Source organism: Sminthopsis crassicaudata, chromosome 2 (assembly GCF_048593235.1).
Source record: "Sminthopsis crassicaudata isolate SCR6 chromosome 2, ASM4859323v1, whole genome shotgun sequence".
Lineage (NCBI taxonomy): Eukaryota > Metazoa > Chordata > Mammalia > Dasyuromorphia > Dasyuridae > Sminthopsis > Sminthopsis crassicaudata.
The window spans coordinates 148,388,321-148,409,091 of NC_133618.1; the positions used below are offsets into that span (position 1 = coordinate 148,388,321).

A 20,771-nucleotide genomic window follows, 5' to 3' on the forward strand; every position below is an offset into this window, starting at 1 on the left:
GTCAATGTACCAAGGCATATTTAAGACATGGAACAAAGAAGTATTTAAAGAATTAAAGAATATTAGCTGAAGGCATATTCATTGTCCATGATTAGGCTGCACCCATAAAATAAAAATGATAACAGTAAATTAATTTACATATAAAAATGATAAGAACTAAATTAATTTATATTTGTTACTATATTAATCAAACTATCAAGTAGTCACTTTAAAGTTAAATAAAAAGACAAAATTCACTTGGAGAAACAAAAGATCAAAGACATCTTTTTTTAAAGTTACTTTCAAAAAGGGGGTTGCATTTCAAAGGAGTAGTAACCAAAATTATTTGATATTGATTAAAAAATAGATAAGTTGATCAGTGGAATATTGAAGATAAAGAAGATATTAACAACTGAGCAATAAGCCAATAATCCCAAAGGCCTAAATTACTTGGGGAAGATTCTGTATTTGACAAGAACTGCTGGGAAAAATCTGAAGGCAATTTGGCAGAATTAGGTTTAAATCAACTTCTTATATCTCCCACAATAAGCTATTGAAAAATAAAACTATTGAGAAGATTAAATTGATCCTGTATGATTTATTTATTGATTCCATTTATAAGTAAATTGATTATGTCCTATAACTGCTTTCCTCCTATAACTGTTTAAGTCATAATTCTTTGTCTCTAAACTTAGTTCAGAGTTCACCTAACGTGTAATGGGTTAAGTTTAAAAATCTAAGCTTCTTACCTAAAGGAATTTAACTGATCTTGGAGAATATATGTGAACACAAGGGAATTTAAACCTGCTATCTTTACTCCACCAATATCTTTCTTCAAGAATGTCTGATTTACTTTCAAAGTTCTGTGCTACTATCCCTCTTGCACTTAGACAAGGAGAATTTCTTAGCATTGCTAAGCTTCCATTGCTAGCTCCCAATACCAAACTTTCAACCAATAATGTTGTTCCCTGTGTCTCAGCTCTGTAACCAATTACATTCTATGATGGCATCCTGTTCTGTTCTTAGTTCTATGTTCCCCAAAACCTAGAAAAGGGAAAGTGTCCTTTTGCTTGGGGTCTTTGACATAAATGGAGGCAAGCCACTAACTCATTTATTGAGAACCAACACTCCCCTGTTAGTAAATGTAATTTTGCTTGGTTTTCATCCTTTTGTTAAATTCCAATTATGACACTACAAATATTCTATAAAAGATTACATCAAAAGATTATATAAAATAATAAATGCACATCAAAACAACTACTCCAGGAAATTAGAAGATGACAAAACATGAGAATAACCAATATTGAAGGTAATAAGGGAAAAGTACATTAATACATTGCTAATGGGAAAAATTTGGATTTTTTTTTGTTTAATAACTAAAATAACCATAATCTTTGGCCTACTGCTAGGCACATAACCCCAAGAAGGTCATAGAAAGGTTTCATATATACCAAAATATTCTTGGAAATGTTTTTTTTGCAGCAGTAAAATAGATGTCTATTCATTGAGGGAAAAGCTAAACAAATTGTATAATGGGAAATTACTGTACCATAAGAAATGATGAATACAAAGAATAAGAAGCATGAGAAGACATTAACTGATGTTGAATGAAGTAAACAAAACCAGGAAAACAATATATACAATGACTTCAATACAATGACTTTTAACTATATAAATGAAAAAGTCACAACAAAAATTTGAATCATTATGATCAAGTTTATCCTTTTCTCCTTTCTAAGAGGAATGAAACAGTGTATATATTGTCAGACTCAGTTGATATGTTGGACAGTTTTATTCAGTCTCTTGCTAATTTATCTCTCCCTCTCCCTCTCCCCTTCTCCCTTTCCCTCTTTCCCTCCCTTCCTCCCTCCCCTTTCTCTCTCTCTCTTTCTCTCCCTCTCCCTCTTTAGCTTTTTATTTTGTTGTTGTTGTTATAAGAGATGGCACACTAGATAGGGTGGGAGACAAATAGTCAGAAATTAAGATGAGGTAAAAATCAAAATAATCATTTTCAAATCAACAAACAATAGAAACCCATACAAAACCACCTATTCTAGGGTGTATTTAAGAGAATCCAGAAACAAACTGCTTATTATCTGATTTCAACTATTTCATTTTGGTGTGTGAAGCAGGCTTCCCAGGCGCTCACTTAAGCAACAGCCTGTGATTAGGGCCAGGACTAAATGAGAATGAACATAAAATGCTGTGCAATCCTGAAGAACCGCACAAATTAAGAATAATCCATCTGTTACTCTGTCCAGGGCGGCTGGGCAGAGCCAGCACTGCATACACAAGTGCATGGTTGCTTTGTCCTGGGTTTGTGGGTCAAACAGCTTTTCAAGCCCTTGCAGGGCTGTCATGAAGAAGATAGATTAGACTCGTACTGCTGAGCCCCAGAGGATAGTTAAGTGCCAGCAGGTGACAGCTGCATGGAAGGTTGGCTTCCTAGAGGAGAAGGGAGGGGGATAAAGATTTATAGAGTGCCTACTATGCGCCAGGCATCGTGTTTTCCACCAACGATCCTATCCAAAGCTCCCAAAGTGGGTACCATCAATAATTTTATTTTATGGCTGAGAAAACCAGGGCAGAGGTTGAGTGACTTGCCGAGACACCTGCATCTGAGTGTTTGAGGCCAAAGTAGAACAGTGGTCTCCCCCTCTCTCTCCACGGATGCTAAGGTGCCACCTTCTGGAGCCCCTTCAGGCTAGTGCCACCTCTGCGGATTCTCTCCTGCATGTAGCTTGCTTGCCCCAGTTCTCTTCACATTATCTTCCTCATTAGACTGTGAGCACCCTTCAGCAGGAACCCCTTTTGCCTTCTTTGTATCCCCAGAGTTGCGCATAGTGCCTGGCACACAGTAGGCACCTTAACAAACGCTTCTTGGCTATCTGACTAGAGAACGTATTTTCAGATCTGTTCCAAATGCGATTCTACGGATTCCTTTAACTCCTTATGCTTTTGTCCTCATTACTTCTTGATGGGATTGCTGTAATACTTTTTTAGTTGGTCTTCCTGCTCTAATCAATCAGTATTTTTAAAAGCACCCATGGGCAGTTCAGTGCCACAATGAATAGAGTTCCAGGACTGAAGTCTGGAAGACTCATCCTCACAAATGCAAATGCAGCTCAGACACATACTGGCTCTGTGTGATCCCAGACAAGAGCTTCACCCACAGCTTCCTCGGTTTCCTCACCATTTTCTTCCAATGAGCTGGGAAAGGAAATATCTTTACTAAGAAAACCCCATTTGGGGACATGAAGAGTCAGAAATGACTTAACAACTCTGTGCCAGGAACTGTCATAGGCAGGAGGGGGCAGGGTGGAAATATAAAAAATAAATAAAAGAGGCAGCTTCTGCTCTCACAAACCTTACATTCTAATGAAGGAAACCAAACAGATGTGTGATACAGGATAAATACGACACAGATCCGAGATATCTTTAGAGAGGAAGGGACTAAAAGTTGAGGGAACAAGTAAAAGAATCCATGGGTGACATTTAATTTTGAAGAAGCATGAAATAGTGGACACAGTGTTGAACTTGGCTTCTGGAAAATCTTGGTTCATTCCTTCCTCAGATACTTACCTGTGTGACCCTGGACTTGTCAATTAAAATCCCCTGAGCCCTATTTTCATTGCCTGGCATGTTATGGGAATAATGGGTAATAATGGGAATGTGAATAATAGCACCTTCTTCATATGGTAGATATGAAGGAAATGGTAACTACTTAGAAGGAGAGATGGGAGGAAGAGAAAATAGATTCTTAATTGAAAAAAAGTTTTTTAAAAATGAAACAAGCTGAGTTCTGAAGGAATCCAGAAATTCTAAGAGGTGAAGGGGAGGTAGGCTCTTAGAATCTGACTTCCTTTGAGACTCATTATTCACTCATGGGAAGGCATGGGGATTGGGAGATGGCTTATCTTGGTGGAGGGTGAAAGATGAAATGCCTGAGAAACAAAGGCTTGATCTTCTAAGGATATTGATTTATTAAGTAAAGCATGGCAATTACCTAACAATTACCAGGCCTCTTCAGCTTAGGGTTAAACTCAACATAGGAAGAAACACATTTATACATTAAAAACAATTATTCAAATATGGCCAGTTAGTTCAAAGGAAACAATACATTAGATAATCTGATTTATAATTGAAGGAGAGAGCATGGATTTTCCAAATTAGGAGGGGAACAATGAATAAGAACAATATCCCAAATTCAGAAAGAAAGGGGTCTCATTCCCCCCAGGTATCTAGGAACAATTAAAAGAATGATCAGTATGGGGCCACTTTTCAGATAAGGCATATGGGCTGGTTGAGATGTACAATTGTGAGAAAACTTCCTACCCTCAATCTTTGCATCTGACTGGGTTTCTGGTCAACATAACCTAAGTTCTCAATGAAGGGTCTCTAGGCAGTGGGAGAAGTAGTCCAGTTTCTCATTCAACATGGGGCTAGATTCAAACAATATACTAAGATTTTCTCTCAGTTTCCACAACTGAATAACATTTTCTCACGAGAGAACTCATGATTCATTCTTTCTCCCCACTCTCGCCTTACAAAGGTGAGAGTGCTCTCCTAGGTGCTCTCCTCATCAAATATTCTTAGATCAACTGAAGCTCATCTTTTCTGGTTTCACTCATCTGCCCTCTAAGATGGGAGTTAATCATAATTGGTGCTGAATACATACTTGCTGATTAAATGAATAAATGAATGAATGGATATGTCCAGACTAGGCTTGATAGAAAATGGGAGCTTCTTTATGCCTGGTGCAGAGGGGCTTCCCTCACTATGAGGCACTTCATGGCCTAGAACCAAATTTTAGATGAGAAAAGAGCCAACAATCTGCAGGACTGAGAAGTCCAAATGGAACCTGGTAGTTCTGGCAAGGGGATAGCTGTCATCATCCCATCCCAGCAAGAGCCTGTTTCCAATCCCAGAACAAAGTAAAGATCCCCAGAATAAGGACAATGCTGGTAGTTATTCAGTTATATTATCAATTCCTGAAGGTGTGAATTTGATTAAAGATATTCTGCCTGTAATAAAGGTGTGACTATTTAGTCTTCTGCCTGCAATAAAGGTGTGACTATCTGGTCTTCAGTCTGTAATAAAGGTGTGAGTATCTGGTCTTTTCTAAAATCTCTCAAGGTTTGAATAAGTATTAAGCACTCCCTCTTCACTTGTTCCTCTTTTCTCTAATGAAATTCCCTCTGCTAGCAAAAAGTGTTCTAACCCTGTTTGCAGTCCCAACTGGTTTCCTAACCCATCCCAGAAAGGAAGATGAACATAGAAGCAGAAGTCAGAGAGTTGCCATGATTAAAGGAAATTTATTGAATAGTTTCCTCTCTGATAATGATTGCAAAAACAAACCAATGAAAAAGATCCAGGAGAGACAACCAGTATTCCTCATTGTGGGGACTTCCCTTTCTGGAATTCTTGCCTGCTTGAGAAGATGCTGGATGTGATGTTTCATGTTGGCAAAGGCATTCAACAGGTCACTTTCTTCCTTTTTTTAATATGTATTTCTTAGTGCTTTTATGCCAAAGAAGTAGACAGAAGAGTTGTAGAGCTGCTCAGCAAAGAATGGCTAAGAAACAGAGTTGGAAATCCCAGGAATAATGGTATCACACCACCTTGTTGATGATGGTTCCCAATCCTTCAATCTCACATTGGACTTCATCTCCTTTCTGTAACAGAAAGCAGTTACTACATGATAAACTATCTTTCTACTCTGGAACCACACCTGCTCCTTTCCTTCATTCACAAGCACTGCAGATAAAGGATTAAGGGATTCCCCCTAGATGAGACATGAGATATGACAGAAATCAAGTAGAACTTGAGATATTCTCTGGCTTTTGCTCTATTTTCACTACCCAGTTACATACCTTGAGAAATACTGGGGGTTTCCTAAACACACCAACACCTGGTGGAGTCCCAGTCAAGAAGACATCACCAGGATACAGAGTGACGAATCTGTAGGCAAGAATGTGTTAGGATTAAATTTCTTTGGCCTCAGGTTTGGGGTGAGAAGTGCTAGACTCACTGGGGGGGAGTTTGAGAATGGCAGGGACCAGAACAGCTAGAAGCTATCCCCGACTCATAAACTGGGATAAATAAAACACAATTCTACTTACTGTGAGACCCATGCTATTAGGTCTTCTGTCTTAAACACCATTTGGTTGGTCCTACTACTCTGTACGACCTCCCCATTCACTCGGCAACAGATCTTCAAGTTATGTGGATCTGAAATGATAACAACACTTGAATACTTACTATCCTTTTTTCTGTTAAGAGTTACTCACATTTCACAGATGGGGAAACTGAGCCATAAGTAACATATTTAGGGAAACACAGTCCTGAACATTTGCTAACCAGTTTCTAAATGCAAAACAATGACCATGTTCTATTGAAGATTTTTTTAAATGAGAGGATTTATACCTTGCTTTCAAAACTAGTAGCAGAAACAGATCAAATAAATATATGAAGATGACTTAAGAATGCTTATACATCATGAAAGACAAATTAAGACTAATGTCTCATTTATTAAATGATTCTTTAAGTGAATTTTTCAGATATCTAAATTTACTCTTTTTAACTTTTTCTTTAATCTTTTTAATGGACATCATTTTAAAACTTTTTACACAATTTCATTAACACGGTGTAGTGAACATAATGTCAACTTTTTCTTGATGACTTAATTATTGTGCCATAAAATGAAGCCATCTCTATACTGCTGATGTGTCGAAAACTCTTTGTTCTGAAAGTAAATTGGCCAAGACAACTGTGTTTTTATAATTATTTGTCTATTTTTCTTAGGTCTTGTTCTATCAATGACTCTTATCTGTGACTACCTTATTACCCACGAAAACCTGAATGAGGGCCAGGTGTAGTTCCACACATCTCTTGGTAAGTGCATGGGCTCAGTGACAGCCATTATCCTTCCTATGCATTCAGGCTGCTTCTTCACTCAAGACAAGTTCTAGAAAGCTGAACTCATCTTCCCTCCAGAGAATGGGATATTACATAAATAAACATAGCACACTGATGGCAGTGTTTCGATTAAAATCCAAATCCCAGTAACTCCCAGTCCCGTGTCTGACCCAGTTTGCACAGGTGACACATGAAGGGAGTGATGCAGAAAGCCAACAAAGGCAGTGGAAGAACTTCCAGCAAAGCCATCACCAAGACCCCTGCTTCTGACACCCAGCCTCTCTGGAGTTCTGCCTTGGACTAAACAGCATGATGGCCCAGTTAGAATGCATTCTTTCAGACCAGAGCAAAAGGGATAGGAAGAAAAAGGAGAGGTCCAAGGCTCCAAGATCCAGGGTCCTACCTGCTACACCATCTTTGGTCACCAAGGCAGGACCCAGAGGGCAGAAGGTATCGAAGGTTTTTCCAAGCAGCCACTGCTTCCCATTGCGTCTCATTTGCCAGTCACGGGCACTCACATCATGTGCCACAGTGAACCCAGCCACATGAGCCATGGCATCTGTGGCCTATGGGGGGAGACTGTGTCAAGGGAGGCTGGGAAAGTCCTTGCCAGACGAAAGGGACAGAGCCTGTGACCTAAATGCTAAGGATTTACCCATATCACAGGTCTGAGTAGACTGGAGGTAGGTAAGTGACAAGGCCAGAACCTCTCAGTAAGAGATCCCAAAGACCTTTCTTCACAATAACAAATGAGCAATGCACAGGACTCCAGCTTCTGACATTTGGTTTAACTGGAGCTCTGCCTAGGACTGAGCCACAGCACGTCCCTAAGGAAGCAGAGCAAGGCTAAGTCAGAGAAAGCAGACAGCTTATGCTCATTTCTGCATACAACATCTTAATGCCATGGCTAGCTCTTCTCACCTTTGGGGGAAGAGAATGATTAGGATTACTAGTAACTAAGCAATTCAAATATCTCTGTTCTATTTACATATCAGGCTTAGGGTGGTCCTACTTGGCTTTATATCTCTATTACCTTAATATGTTTGCCTTTCTTTCCAATGACAAAGGCCAGTTCCACTTCCCAGTCCACCTCCTGAAATATAGGAAAACAGAATATTGGGTAGTTAACACTTCCCTTAGCTCTATTTTTATTTTCTGAAGCCCGTGGGAAATACCTTAAGACTAAGATTTTAAGAGATCGGTATCCAAAGCAAATAAATAATAACAATGACAAACACCTATCCATATTTGATATGATGTCATGAGATTAAAAGTCTGTTTCTATTCCCTGAAGCCTTCAGGAGATGGGGGATCAGAGGCTAAGAGGTAGTGCTATTGATGACTATCTGGCCACATCCACAATCGTCAATCAAACAAAAAGGCCTCAAGGCTGTGAGATAGAAGGCAAGTCCCAAGAAGTTATTCTGAAACATGTTTTGAGCAACAATAGCATCGATAGAACAAACAGATAGCCTCCCACAGTGACTACTTTGAAGTACAACACTTAGGCAGTTGAGTAAGTTCTATCATGCTTACTAAAAGTCAGCTTCATGTCATTCTTCCAGGGCCCTGTAGAGCCTAACAGAATATAATCATAGATCTAATTTAGGAACGAACAATACAGAATTTCAGGTTACACTTGATGATCACTGTTCTAAGGTCAAAGAGCCCTTGAAATTGAGGCTATGAGTAAGCTGAACAGGCTAAGGAGAAAAGTATGGGGAAAAATGGAGTTAAATTCTTGGGCAGAGGATGGAGCAAAGGGCTAGAATCTATCTAGAAGTAGAATTGTGTGGTGAGGTGGGTGGGAAAAGGCAAGAAGTTCAGGGCAAAAGGAGCATGACATTTACCTTGCTCTTAGAAGGCAGGACAATGTCATCATAGGGCCCCACAATAGAGCTACCAAACTTGCTGAAAATGATGGGCTCTGTGGGCACTGGTACATTCTGTTCCTTGCAGTGATCCACATAGTTCATGCCCACACACACAACTTTGTCTGGCTGGGTGATGGGAGACAGAAAAGTAATCTCTGACCGTTTCAGAATTGGCTGCTTGGACTCCAAAGCTCTGCAGAAAACAAAGAGAAGGGTGAAGGAAGACAGTGAACAAATCAGGACTTGGGAATTTCATTTCCAGATGGAGAACTTTGGTACAATTAAACCATCTCAGTTTGAAATACATTTTACGTTACATTTATGAATGCTTTATGACCCCAAAACTTGTTCTTCATACTCAGCACCTCTAAGGTTTCCATCCTTCACTTCTTTCTCTGGCCATTAGCACAGTGATGGCTACACTCTCCCTGACCAACTTTACATCATCCTCTTCTCTTAAGTCCTCTGCCCCTTCATCCAAGTAAAGAGCTTACCCTACAAAGCCTCAGTCTAGGATTACTCCTGCCATCCATAGCCTACTCCTCCTCACTCACATGTTGATAACAAAAATACCGAAAATCACAAAACCACGCTGACTGGATCCACTACAAATGTATGTTACAGAATCTCAACTGGGACCTCACTACCACCAAGCAATTCTTTTGCAACTCTCTGACCCTCTTGCTATCCCATTTACCACAATAGCCTTTCTAAAACTTTTTAACTCTCCTCAGACCTCCCATAGATTCCCCACTTCCCACCTACTCACATGAGAACTTTGTCTATCTCACTGAAAAAAACAAGCACTTACTATGAGCTTCTACCCTCTTCCTTATCTCTTCTACGGATTATATATATACATACTTATATGCCTTCCACTACCAAAAGTGGCCTTTCTTTTTAACAAGACAAATCTCTCTACAAGCACAAATGATTCTTACTCTATCCTTTCTTGTCCAACAGATTGTCTCCTCTACCATCCCTGCTCTCTAACCAATCTTCAATCTCTCAGTGTCGTTGGCCGCTTCCTTACTGCCTACATACTCCCACTCCATCTTTCCTCAAGAAAATCACTTCTTCCATCCATGTCTCCTCCAATATCTCTTCACCTTTTTATGGTTAAACTCCTTGAGAGCCATCAACAACTGATAGCTCTCCTTCCTTTTTTCTCACTCCCTTCACTCTCTGCAGTCTGGTTTCTGAGCTCAACATTCAATTGTAACTCCCCTGTCCTTGATAGTTTTGTAAAGATTAGGATTCAACTATCATCTTTATGAAAATGATTCTCAGATTTGTCTTGTCCTTATCTCTTTGCTGATCTCTGGTCTCACATTTCTAACAGCCTACTATATATTTCAAACAGGATATTCTACTTACATCTTAAACAAAACATGCCAAGACATCTGATCTCTTTATCTTTCCTCCCAAACTCTGCCCTCTTCCTAACTTCCCTGTAACTGAGAAGACCACCACCCTCCCAGTCACCTGAGCTTACAAACTAGGTATCAGCCTTGACCTCTCACTCTGCATTCACCTGGCCCCTGCTACCTTCTGTTGCTTCTACCTTTGCAGCATCCCTCACAAATCCCATTTTCTCTGCTCTGACACTGCCCATACCCTGGTCCAAGACCTCATCACGTCACCTGTGGACTACTGCATAACCCTGCTGGTTAGTCTCACTGCCTCAAATCTTGCCTCACTCTATTTCATTTTCCACTTGGTTGTCTAATTGATCTTCCTAAAGTACACATCTCTTCATGTCACCTCTTCCCCATAAATTCCAATGAACCCCCTATTACTTCCAGGATCAAATATAAAATTCTCTGTTTGATATTTAAAGTCCTTTATAACTTGGTCCCTTCCCAATTTTCAGAATTACTGCACTTTAGTCCTCAACATACTCTGTGATCCAGGCATATCTGTCTTTCTGCTACTCTTTAACACACAACATTCCATCTCCCAAACCAGCTTCCTCACAGGGTATTCTCTATGCCTGGAGCTCTCTCCTACCTCATCTCTACCTTGTGGCTTCCCAGGCTTCTTTCAAGTTGAAGCTAAAGTCCCATCTTCTATAAGAAGTCTTCCCCAGTTCTCTTTAATCTTTATGCTTTCCCTTTGAGATTATCTCCACTTTATCCCATACATCTAATTTTACATTGTTTGCATGTTGACTTCCCCATTAATTCATAAGCTTCTTGAGATCTGGGATTTTTTTCTTTTCCTTTTTTTGTAGGTTTCATGCTTTGCAAAGTGTGTAGCATTTAGCAGGTGCTTACTGATTGATTGAATTTATCTCTGATCTCAAGAAAATAAGAGATCAAAAAGGGGGTTTAACTTGGATTTCTTTTTTTGTTGTTTTCGTTTATTTGGTTTTTTTAAGAGTCTAGTAGTCTTTAATGTAGTCCAAGTTTACGATGGATTTTGAAAATTAAAGCTTTTTGTTTTCAAAATATATGCATGGATGATTTTCAACATTCACCCTTACAAAACCTTGTGTTCTATTTTTTCCCTCTTTTCCTCCTACCTCTTCCCCCAGTCCACAAATGATCCAATATATGTTAAACGTGTATATTTCCACAATTACCATGCTGCACAAGAAAAATCAGATCAAAAAGGAAAAAAATGAGAAAACAAAAAGCAAGCAAACAACAACAAAAAGAGTGAAAAGTCTATGCTGTGGCCCACATTTAGTTCCTCCATTTGTCTCTTTTGATGCAGATCAATTTCTTCATCACAAGACCACCTCATAATAGATTTTTTGAAGCCATATCATAATTCAGTTTTAATTTCATTTACAAATATCTTATCTCTTTTTTCATTTATTCTTTTTAATTTTTTTTATTATAGCCTTTTATTTACCAGATATACGCATGGGTAATTTTACAACATTGACAATTGCAAAACCTTTTGTTCCAAATTTTCCCCTCCTTCTCCCCCACCCCTTCCCCCAGAAGGCAGGTTGATCAATACATGTTAAATATGTTAAAGTATAAATTAAATACAATATATGTATATATATATATGTCCAAATAATTGTTTTGCTGTACAAAAAGAATCAAACTTTGAAATAGTGTACAATTAGCCTGTGAAGGAAATCAAAATGCAGGCAGACAAAATAGAGGGATTGGGAATTCTATGTAGTGTTAACTTAGATTTCTATCAGTTTCATACTGATTCTCAATGACAATCTCTGATTTTTTTGTTTAGAATCTTACACTAGTGGGGAGAGTAGAAATGTTTACTTTTACCTTTTTGCCACAGAGAGAGCACTTTCTCCCTGTTCCAAGAATTCCCTCATGGTTTTGGGCAGGCCAGGGTCAAATGCGTTGAGGTTAATGACCCCGCCTCCATCCTTCTCCTCTACTCCCACATGAGGGCCTTTCAGGTAAGGAGTTTGAAACTGGACCAGTCTCATGCCTCTGGAGAGCCGACAGATCACCCTACGATTCTGCAACACAGCTGTAAATAAGGTTCTTGAAACTGGCACCAACATCAGAACCTATGGGGAAAATAAAGTAAAGAAACAGAGAAAGATGAGAGAGAACCAGATCAGCCACTTAATGCCACTGAACCTAAGCATTTGCTAATCACCAAAAACCAAAAACAGTCTAAAATCCTCAAAAAGTGGTAGGTAAGACAAGCCATCGATTCATGAAGAAGCTTGAGAATGTAAAGCAATGCACAGCTAAGTGATGTATTATAGGGTAAAGTAGGAGCTGAAAGTTGAAAAAGCTGACAAGGCAGGCCTCAGGGAGTGAGACCCGCCACGTGTTCTTGGAAGAAAAACTTAGAATCTGTATCGGGTGATGTGGGCAAAAGCATGAAGGTAAAATCTAAGTACCAACCTAGCTGGAAGAGACGTAGTATTTCACTGCCTGGGAAAGACAAGAGCTATCTGCAGACCTGAAGAGTTTATCATGGGTTCCCTCTTCAAAATTACTTAAGAAAATATTCAAAAGACCAGTACTATTGTTGCGGGCATAGCCCCTTTAAGATTCCTTGTCTGATCTACCTTTGGGACAAGATATTCCTAAGGGAAAAGATCTGTATCTGATCCAGTTTGGGCTGTACCCAGCCCCCAGTTGGTTTGGGTTTTCAGCCCCCTTTGATACAAGATCTGGTCAGAACTAGTTTGGGCTGTACCCAGCCCTCCCCACCAGATCTGAGCTGGCTTGGATAAAGCCCGACAAAAATCTGGCCTTCAAGGAATTAACCTGAGCTCCGCCCATTACTTCTTCAAGCAGATAAAAAGAGCAAAGCTAGAATCATCTTTGGTTCAGAGATTTGAAAGATGCCAGCCAAGATGCTTGCATCAGAGATGCTCTGTCCCCGCCGCTTTCAGCGTTTATCTTCCTCTATCTAATGCCTTTTACTAACCAGACCTTAACCTTGCTTCCAAACCTGGCAATAAACATCTTTTTACCCATCTAGGTTTTCGGCCTGTAAATTCATTTACAGGGGACTCTTGCCACCACTAGACCTGATTTAACTTTGTATCCTTGCGCCGAATCCTAAGGGGGTTGCTGGGGAGCTCCATGTGACTCCCTGTACCCCAATCCTGCCACTAGACCTCACTTAATCCTATTGAGGTATACACCTCATTATTAGGTTATTTACCTCATCATTTGGTTCAAGTTACCTCATCATTTTGAGGTTCCCTATTACCTCATCACTATCACTTATCCTTGGAGAACCCCATTTACTTTTACTTCTCCATCCAAAGAATGGTTATCAGGTCTCCATCCATGAAAAATGCTCTCTCTTTCCTTCTCCAAATTCCAGCTAGACGACTTAAAACAGCCTTGAGTGCAGAATCTGGTCCAGGCTTTTGGGAAATGGAGGTAGATTTCATTCCTTGCTTTTCCGTGGCTCACCACTCCCTTAAAGAACCCGGGGCCATTAGTCAGGCGTGATTTCCCGGGACACATTTGTTTAAGCTCAGTTAATGACTAATGAGGCCAAGGACAATCAATTGATCCCTGTACAGACAAGGCAGTTTTTCCACAAAAGATTAAACTCCTAACCAGTCGTTTGTCCCACTGGCCAAAAAAAACACAGGTTTCTGGAAAAACAACTCAAAAATATATCTTTCCAACTGATGACCCACACCTTTGCAAAATAGTTTCTAACGCTACACTGCACCAAAGCTACACTGCTGCTCCTTCACAAAATTCCCAAGAGAATGGAAAGAAAACAAGACTGGGGCGTTCTGTGCCCAGGGCTGCAGCCCGGCCAGCCTTAACTGCAAGGTCAGCAGGATGCTGTAGCCACCCCCTCCCTTTATGCCAAAACCTCTGCCCAGAGTTCTGGGATAATAGAGTCAGTTGCTACCCAAGGTCTCAGATGCTTCTGGAAGCCTAAAGCTCTCCTTTTTCCTTCCTTTTTCACCTTCACCCCGCGGCCCTTTCCATTCCCTGTAGCCGCCTCCTCTTTGTGTGGTACATTTTCACTATAATTCTCTCTCAGGTCCCTTCCAACTTTAAACCCCATGGTAACTGACATTAGTGCGGTTTTTTTAAGGTTTGCTGTGTTAGTTACATTTTCTTCACAACAACCTGGGAGCACTACACCGGACCTAGAATTTCCTCTCCAATGAAGGTCCGCGCTTTCTCTGTAATTTCTTGAATGGGGGAGGGGGAGCTGGGGGAGAGAGGGCACTGAGAAGTTACAGTCCCGGATCACCAGCCGGCCTGAGGCGCTCCGGGACCCAAGGCTTCCTGGCCCCTGAAGCAGCCCTCCAGCCAGGAGCTGCCGGCTTGGGTTCTACAAAGGGGGCTCGGAGGGGATGACACAGCCAGGATCAGGGACTGAACCCAGGTCTCCCACGGACCGCCCTTAAGCCCACACCCCGCTGCTGGGGGAGCGCTCAGCGCTGACCCCTGTCCACCCTGCCCGGTGCAGGTTCATTCCCTCATTACCAGCGGTCCGGTCTTCCCTCCCGGGAAAAGAGAAACAAGCGCGGAGAAGGAAACTGAGGCACGAGCGCGGGCGCCAAGAGCCCGACCCCGCAGGGTTTCAGTGCCTTCAGCGGGGGGTGTGGAGAAGGGAAGGAGCTAGGGGGAGAGATGGGGAATGGGTCAAGGGCTGGGGGCAGGGGTGGGGGCGGGGACACGAGACAAGCAGCCTCCTCAGCTTCCCTCCCACGGCCTCAGAGGAAGCAGCGGAAGGTGCGACTTACCTGACCCTAGGAGGCAGCTTCTGCCTCTCCGGCGCACTGCAGTGACGTATTTAGGCCGGGTCTGGGAGAGGGAGAGGCCCAGGGATGCTGAGGGCAAAGGTTAAAAGGTTAGAGGAGCAGGACCTTCAGGCTAACCTCTATTAACAACTGCTCCAGGCCGGAACTACAACTCCCGAAAGGCTCTCTCTCGGGCAAGGTTGGCCAATTGGAAGTTCGGGGGGCGGAGATCTTCCTGTACGTCACAGCTATCCCGGAGCTCTCTGCTCTTGGAATGACCGGGCTCTCTGTCTCTGAGGGCGGAGGTGCATTATGTAGCGTCTGTTACTGGCCGAAATTTGAGAGGTCCCTCCCACTTTTGTTTTATATATATTTTAATAACATCTTTTTATTTTTTTAAAATACCTGCAGATAGTTTTCAGCAGTCATCCTTGCCAAACCTTGATTCCATATTTTTCTCCCTCCCTTAGCGACTCTATATAGGTTAAACATATTTCTAAACTTATTTCCACATTGATCACGCTGCATAAGAAAAATCAGATCAAAAAAGAAAGAAAAAATGAGAGAAAAAAACTCGGACTGTTCCCCACGTCTGGAATCTTCTCCCAGAACATCTCCACCTGTGCGCTCCCCCCCTTCCTTCAGGAAGCAGCTAAAATGCCACCTCCTACAGGAAGCCTCTCCTGACCCCCCTAGTTCTAGGGCCTTCCCTCTCCTGATGGTTTCCAGTTTATCTTGTATGAAGCATTTTTCCTCATGTACATCGTGAGCTCCTTGAGATCAAGGACTGTCTTTTATCACCAGTACTTAGCGCAGGGCCCAGCACACAAGGAGCATGAAGCAAGTATGCGGTTAGCCAAGAGTAACTTTATTTCCTTCCCTCCCCTTCATCCTTTAGACTTGTGGTTGATCATTAGCATTCTAAAGTTTTTCAAAGTTGCCTTTCTCTAATGTTAGAAATGTATACATTCTTGTGGTTCTTTCCATTTCACCCTGCATCACTTCCCAGGGAGCTTCCCAGTTTCCACTGAAACTTTCCAGTTCTCCATTGCTTGTGGGACAAATCTATTCACATCCATATAAACCACAATTTGGTTAGCCACGCTCCTGGAGAAGCCTCAGATGGGTATCCCCTTAGTTTCCAGTTGGGTCACTACAGAAAGAGCTACTGTAATGATTTTTATACACATAGATCCTTCTTCCCCTTTCTATTCTATTTCTATTCTATTGCTATTGAAGAGGTCAAAGTGGATATCCCAACATGCAAATGATTAACAGAATCTTACATCCTCAAGAGAAATTCCTGTCTTATACAAACTTCAAGGGATTTACAAGCCTCCTGAGGAACTTCTTTGCTCTATATCTGAAGGAAGCAGAAAAGTTCTTTGTAAATTCGAACTCTGTTTTATGATCCTGTTTGTGTATAAAATGAACCTCCAAAATTCTATTCCTTGCAAATAGGCTTTTCTCTGCCTTTTGCTTGCAGACCCTGCGACTTCCCTTTCCTAATCAATACTTTGTTTTAGCACAGCAATTGAGTAGGCGAATTCATTCACTACGAATCTGGCCTTGGTACATTGGAGGGAGGAGGAGGAGAGAGATAAACAGACAGCCAGGAAAGAACCACTGACCCATCTCTGCCTGGAGTTTATCACCCTCTTCATTCGCCCTCTTCACTATAGCTGGGTCAAAGGGAAGGCAAAATTTAGTCACTTTCAGAGCTCAGTTCCAAATTTCTATCCAAAATGGCTAAACCAGTTCACAGCTCTGTCACCAGCATACTGATGTGCCCTCTAACATTGTCATTTTCCCTTTTTGTCATTGCCAATATGATGTGTTTGAGCTAGAACCCCAGAATTACTTTCTCTAATTATTCAGAATCTAGAATATTTTTTCACATGGTGGTTGCTACCTCAGATATTTTCTTTTGAAGGTTTTGAAGGTTGTTTTAGTGGGATCTAGAGTTGGAAAGAGATACTAAAGGTAATCTAATCTAAGCTTTTCATTTTATGAGGAGCTTACATGACTTCTGGGTCACAGAAGTGAGAATTCCCACCTCTGCCCTCTGACAATGCTTTTTGCATGTTAATTTACACTTTAACAAAAGAAAGGGGGAAAGACCTATTAAAATACAAAATATGTATAGCAGTTCTTTTTGTGTGGCAAAGAATTGGGGAATGACTGAACTCATTGTGGTATATGATTATAGTGGAGTGCTATGATCCTATAAGAAATGATGAGCAGGCTGATTTCAGAAAGACACAAACTGATACAAAATGAAGTAAGCAAAACCTAGAGAATATTATGCACAGCAACCATAATATCGTACTATGATCAAATGTGAATGACAGCTATTCCAGTAATACAGTGGCCAAGACAATTCCAAAGGACTCATGATAGAAAAGGCCATCTACCTTCAGAGAGAGTGCTGATGGAGGCTGAATGTAGATCAAAGCACACTTTTCCCCCTTTTTCAATTAGTGTGTTTTGTTTTTTTCTTTGACGAATATGGAAATGTGTTTTACATGATTGCACATGTATAATCTATTTCAAATTGCTTACTGATGTGACTAGTTTTCTTCCCCTGTCAGGAAAAAGCACAAATCATATAGAAATCATAGCCTATTGTTAATTCATCCATCCTGTGCCCAATCTAGTTAGCATCTTTAAAGACATTTACCACAACTTTTGAGACAACCTTGATGGTGTTAGAAATACACTCAACATTGAAAATCAGATATTAAGGAAAATGTATTAAAGAAGAATCTTAATGAATCATCTGAATGGTTCTGTCCAGAAGCAGACTCTTGGGGAAGAGGGAGTCCTGAGCACAGAAGTGGGAGAAGCTTTATACTTGTTTGTTGTCCCTCCCTTCAGAGACTAGATTGGTCTTTTCCCTTCCAGCTTACAATTTTTCTATCAATAGGGCCACTGTATGTTTTCCCTTAAATATATATAAAATGTTTTCCTTCCCTCATCATATACCCTATGTGCAAAAATGGTGGAAAACCCACAGGTTGTGTTGTTTAACAATCAATTAGCCTGTTAATCAGGCACAATAGAGATTTGGCCAAGTCAGGTCATTGACACCAACCTATGCCTTCCTAGTTCCCCAATTCCTTGTTTGATCAAGGTTTATATTGATCACTTAATTGTTCTATGGAATCTTAACTTCCTTAACCTCTCACATTCTGGAACCGTTTTAGTCAGTGGTACCCACTATCCTACTCCAGGTTTTACTCTTAGATACTAATATATCTAATACCTCAAAGGCTGCAACACTCAATGGAAAGCCAGCTTTTCAGTATTTCTCACAATGGGAACTTAGCTTTCCCACAGTATCTAGGAAGGAAGGTATAAGGACTTCAAGCCTCATAGGACTTTAAGGACTTAAATTGAAAATCCTTCCAACAATTGATTGAAATAATAACAAATGGGTTTAAGTAGATCTAAATATTCAAATATAACACAGAGAAACTATTTTTATTTTCTTTCAACACTTGTGTAATAGAAATAAAGCTGGATTAAAATTCTGACTGCTACTTAGAACTTGTGTGACTTGTAGGTAAATTACTCTTTGGGGCTCTATTTCCTTATCTTTAAAATGAAGGAAGAGTTTAGACTGAATGATCTGCTTTCCAATTCCAAATTTATAATTTTGGAGGACAGGGACTGGGAAAGAGTGAACTGAATTTGCATGAAGTTTTGGGAGAGTTAACAGTAGAAAGGGATTGTCCATCTTATGGAGCTTAAGGGTGTGAGAAATGGATGGGTATTTGTTTGGTTTCCACAGCTGTGATGGTTGAATGGGAGGGTTGAAACCCAAAGAGTCATTGGTGGGTGGTCAGAGTGGAAGTTAAATCCCCCAAAAGAATATAAGAATGCAAGCTCCTTACGGACAGGGACTGGGTTTTGTGATTGGTGGAGGGAGGGAGGAGTCTGAGATTTGAAAAGAATCTTTTATTATCTCCCCCTAACTTTCCACTGTCGAAGACCCCTCAGTACATTCACATTCTTGCACTACACCTCTCCGTGTGACTTGCTTCCTCTCTGGACCACCACCCCACACTTTTTGTTGCTGAGCAAACATCTTTGCTTCATGCTCTTTTTTTTTGGCTGCTGAAGAAAGTTCCCAGTAAACTCTGAAGCCCAGCCAATGTGAAGAAGAGCCAGGGGATGGATAGGGTCTATATAAACTTACCGAGAACTGTTCACCGTTGCACTTCCTTGCTAATGCCGTTTTGGTCTACTTTGGATATGTCCTTTCTCATTAGAAAGCAATAAATTTCTATTTGTCTCTTCTAAGACAAGTCTTTGATTGATTAATTGGAAGGGGGGACAGTGACTCTTACCACACAAGAGTAACTCTAATTCACAGCAATTTGAGGAATAGCAGGAAGGAATTTATCAGCCATAAGAGAGGGAAAGTATAAGCAGAACAGGTGTTCAGATGTGAATCCCAAGCAGAACATAACTCTCAAGTTTTACTTCACTCCACTCCTCCATTACAATATCTGAGAAGAGCAGGAACCCTACAGTTCTGGAGAAACTTGCTCCACTATTGGAAGCACCCATCTGGGGGTACAAATAGCTTATACATTCTCTTCATTCATGTCCATCTGACTGATTGTAGCATAGCCTTAAATTTCACCAGACTATACCTAAGTTGTTCACTAATTTTTAAGTAGCAAGGAGGTAATTTACCACATCCAGTTAGAGAACATTTGTTGCTAAAGGTTGGAGAATGGAATGCAAAATTTGATTACTTCTCCAATCCATAGATCTAAGATGCAGAGAAGCATTCCCCTAACATGCTACCATATTATCAATGGTGAAGAGATAGGGGAAGAAAATATTTATGATCAAGGAATGTGTATAGGGAATACTAGTGGCTGTATCACCCACGTGATTAAATCAATCCATTCTGGGAGGAGAAGGCACAAGCATTGTGTGGATCTTTATTTTACAGTTGAAAAAACAGGTATAAAAGTTCAGGAATTTGCTCAGCGACTCCAGCTTAGATCTAATAAGTGTCTAAGAGAGAATTTGAACTCAGGTCTTTCTGACATTAGTCCCAGGTTTCTATTCAATGTTCAATCTAGTTTCCTCTTGACACAGAGCTGCAAAGCCAATGATGTCCTTCGGAGATGTCATTGAGTGCACTGTTCTCTTCGGGAGCCTTTGGGCTTCTGGATATATCTGGTTTTCTGCTTTTCTGGATCTTTAGGGGAATAGTCTGGCAGCTATTAAGACTGATAGCCCAGAAGCCATTTTTAGCACTTTCAGGCTGTATCCACATCACCACCACTCCATCTGTCAGCCAGTTGCTCCAACTTAGTTAACTAGAGAAGTCCTTAGGTATGTTTATTTCTGTCTTTTTTAACTTTCCAATATAATTAAAATTAGAAAATCTCTGGTCTAGGTGATTAGCAAAATTATAAAGGAACTAGTAAAGCTATAGTGAAAAAAACTTCTCAATCCCAACTTTTATCAAATCTCTCAGTTTCCATTAAAATCACAAGATCTTGTTTGGATAGAAAAAGGCTTGTGACTTTTGTCTGACTTCCCACCAGCAATGAAAATACATTCTTATGGTCCCAACAAAAGAATGGAGGGTTTTCAAGGATGTTTGCAAAAATCTGAAAAAGGCTTTTCCCCTCTTCTCAAGGAAAAAAAAAAGTGTGTGATAGGTTAAAAGGACCTGACCGCCTCCAAACTGTATTTTATTCAGCTATCACTCAAAAGGAAAAGCTAGGAGAGGAGGTAAAATACTCTTTAAGGCTGAGTGTTGGCAGAAGCTATTACCTAGGGAGAGAGATATTATT

The 20,771-nt window shown here is 40.6% G+C and overlaps 1 protein-coding gene across 2 annotated transcripts; it reads right to left on the minus strand.

Annotated features, from left to right (window-relative positions):
* Positions 1-5,274: 5,274 nt before the first annotated feature.
* Positions 5,275-15,133, minus strand: LOC141555054 (fumarylacetoacetate hydrolase domain-containing protein 2). Of its 2 annotated transcripts, none has more exons than XM_074287615.1 (8): positions 14,950-15,133; positions 12,020-12,270; positions 8,748-8,964; positions 7,931-7,990; positions 7,301-7,463; positions 6,102-6,210; positions 5,853-5,940; positions 5,275-5,654 (listed from the first exon to the last, which is right to left on the minus strand). In XM_074287615.1, exons 2-8 carry the CDS (start codon positions 12,262-12,264, stop codon positions 5,592-5,594), a joined length of 945 nt encoding a protein of 314 aa, XP_074143716.1. In that variant the 5' UTR covers positions 12,265-12,270; positions 14,950-15,133; the 3' UTR covers positions 5,275-5,591. The 2 variants fall into 2 exon arrangements, with proteins under 2 accessions (XP_074143716.1, XP_074143715.1); XM_074287614.1 differs by lacking the exon at positions 14,950-15,133 and adding an exon at positions 14,690-14,820.
* Positions 15,134-20,771: the final 5,638 nt, after the last annotated feature.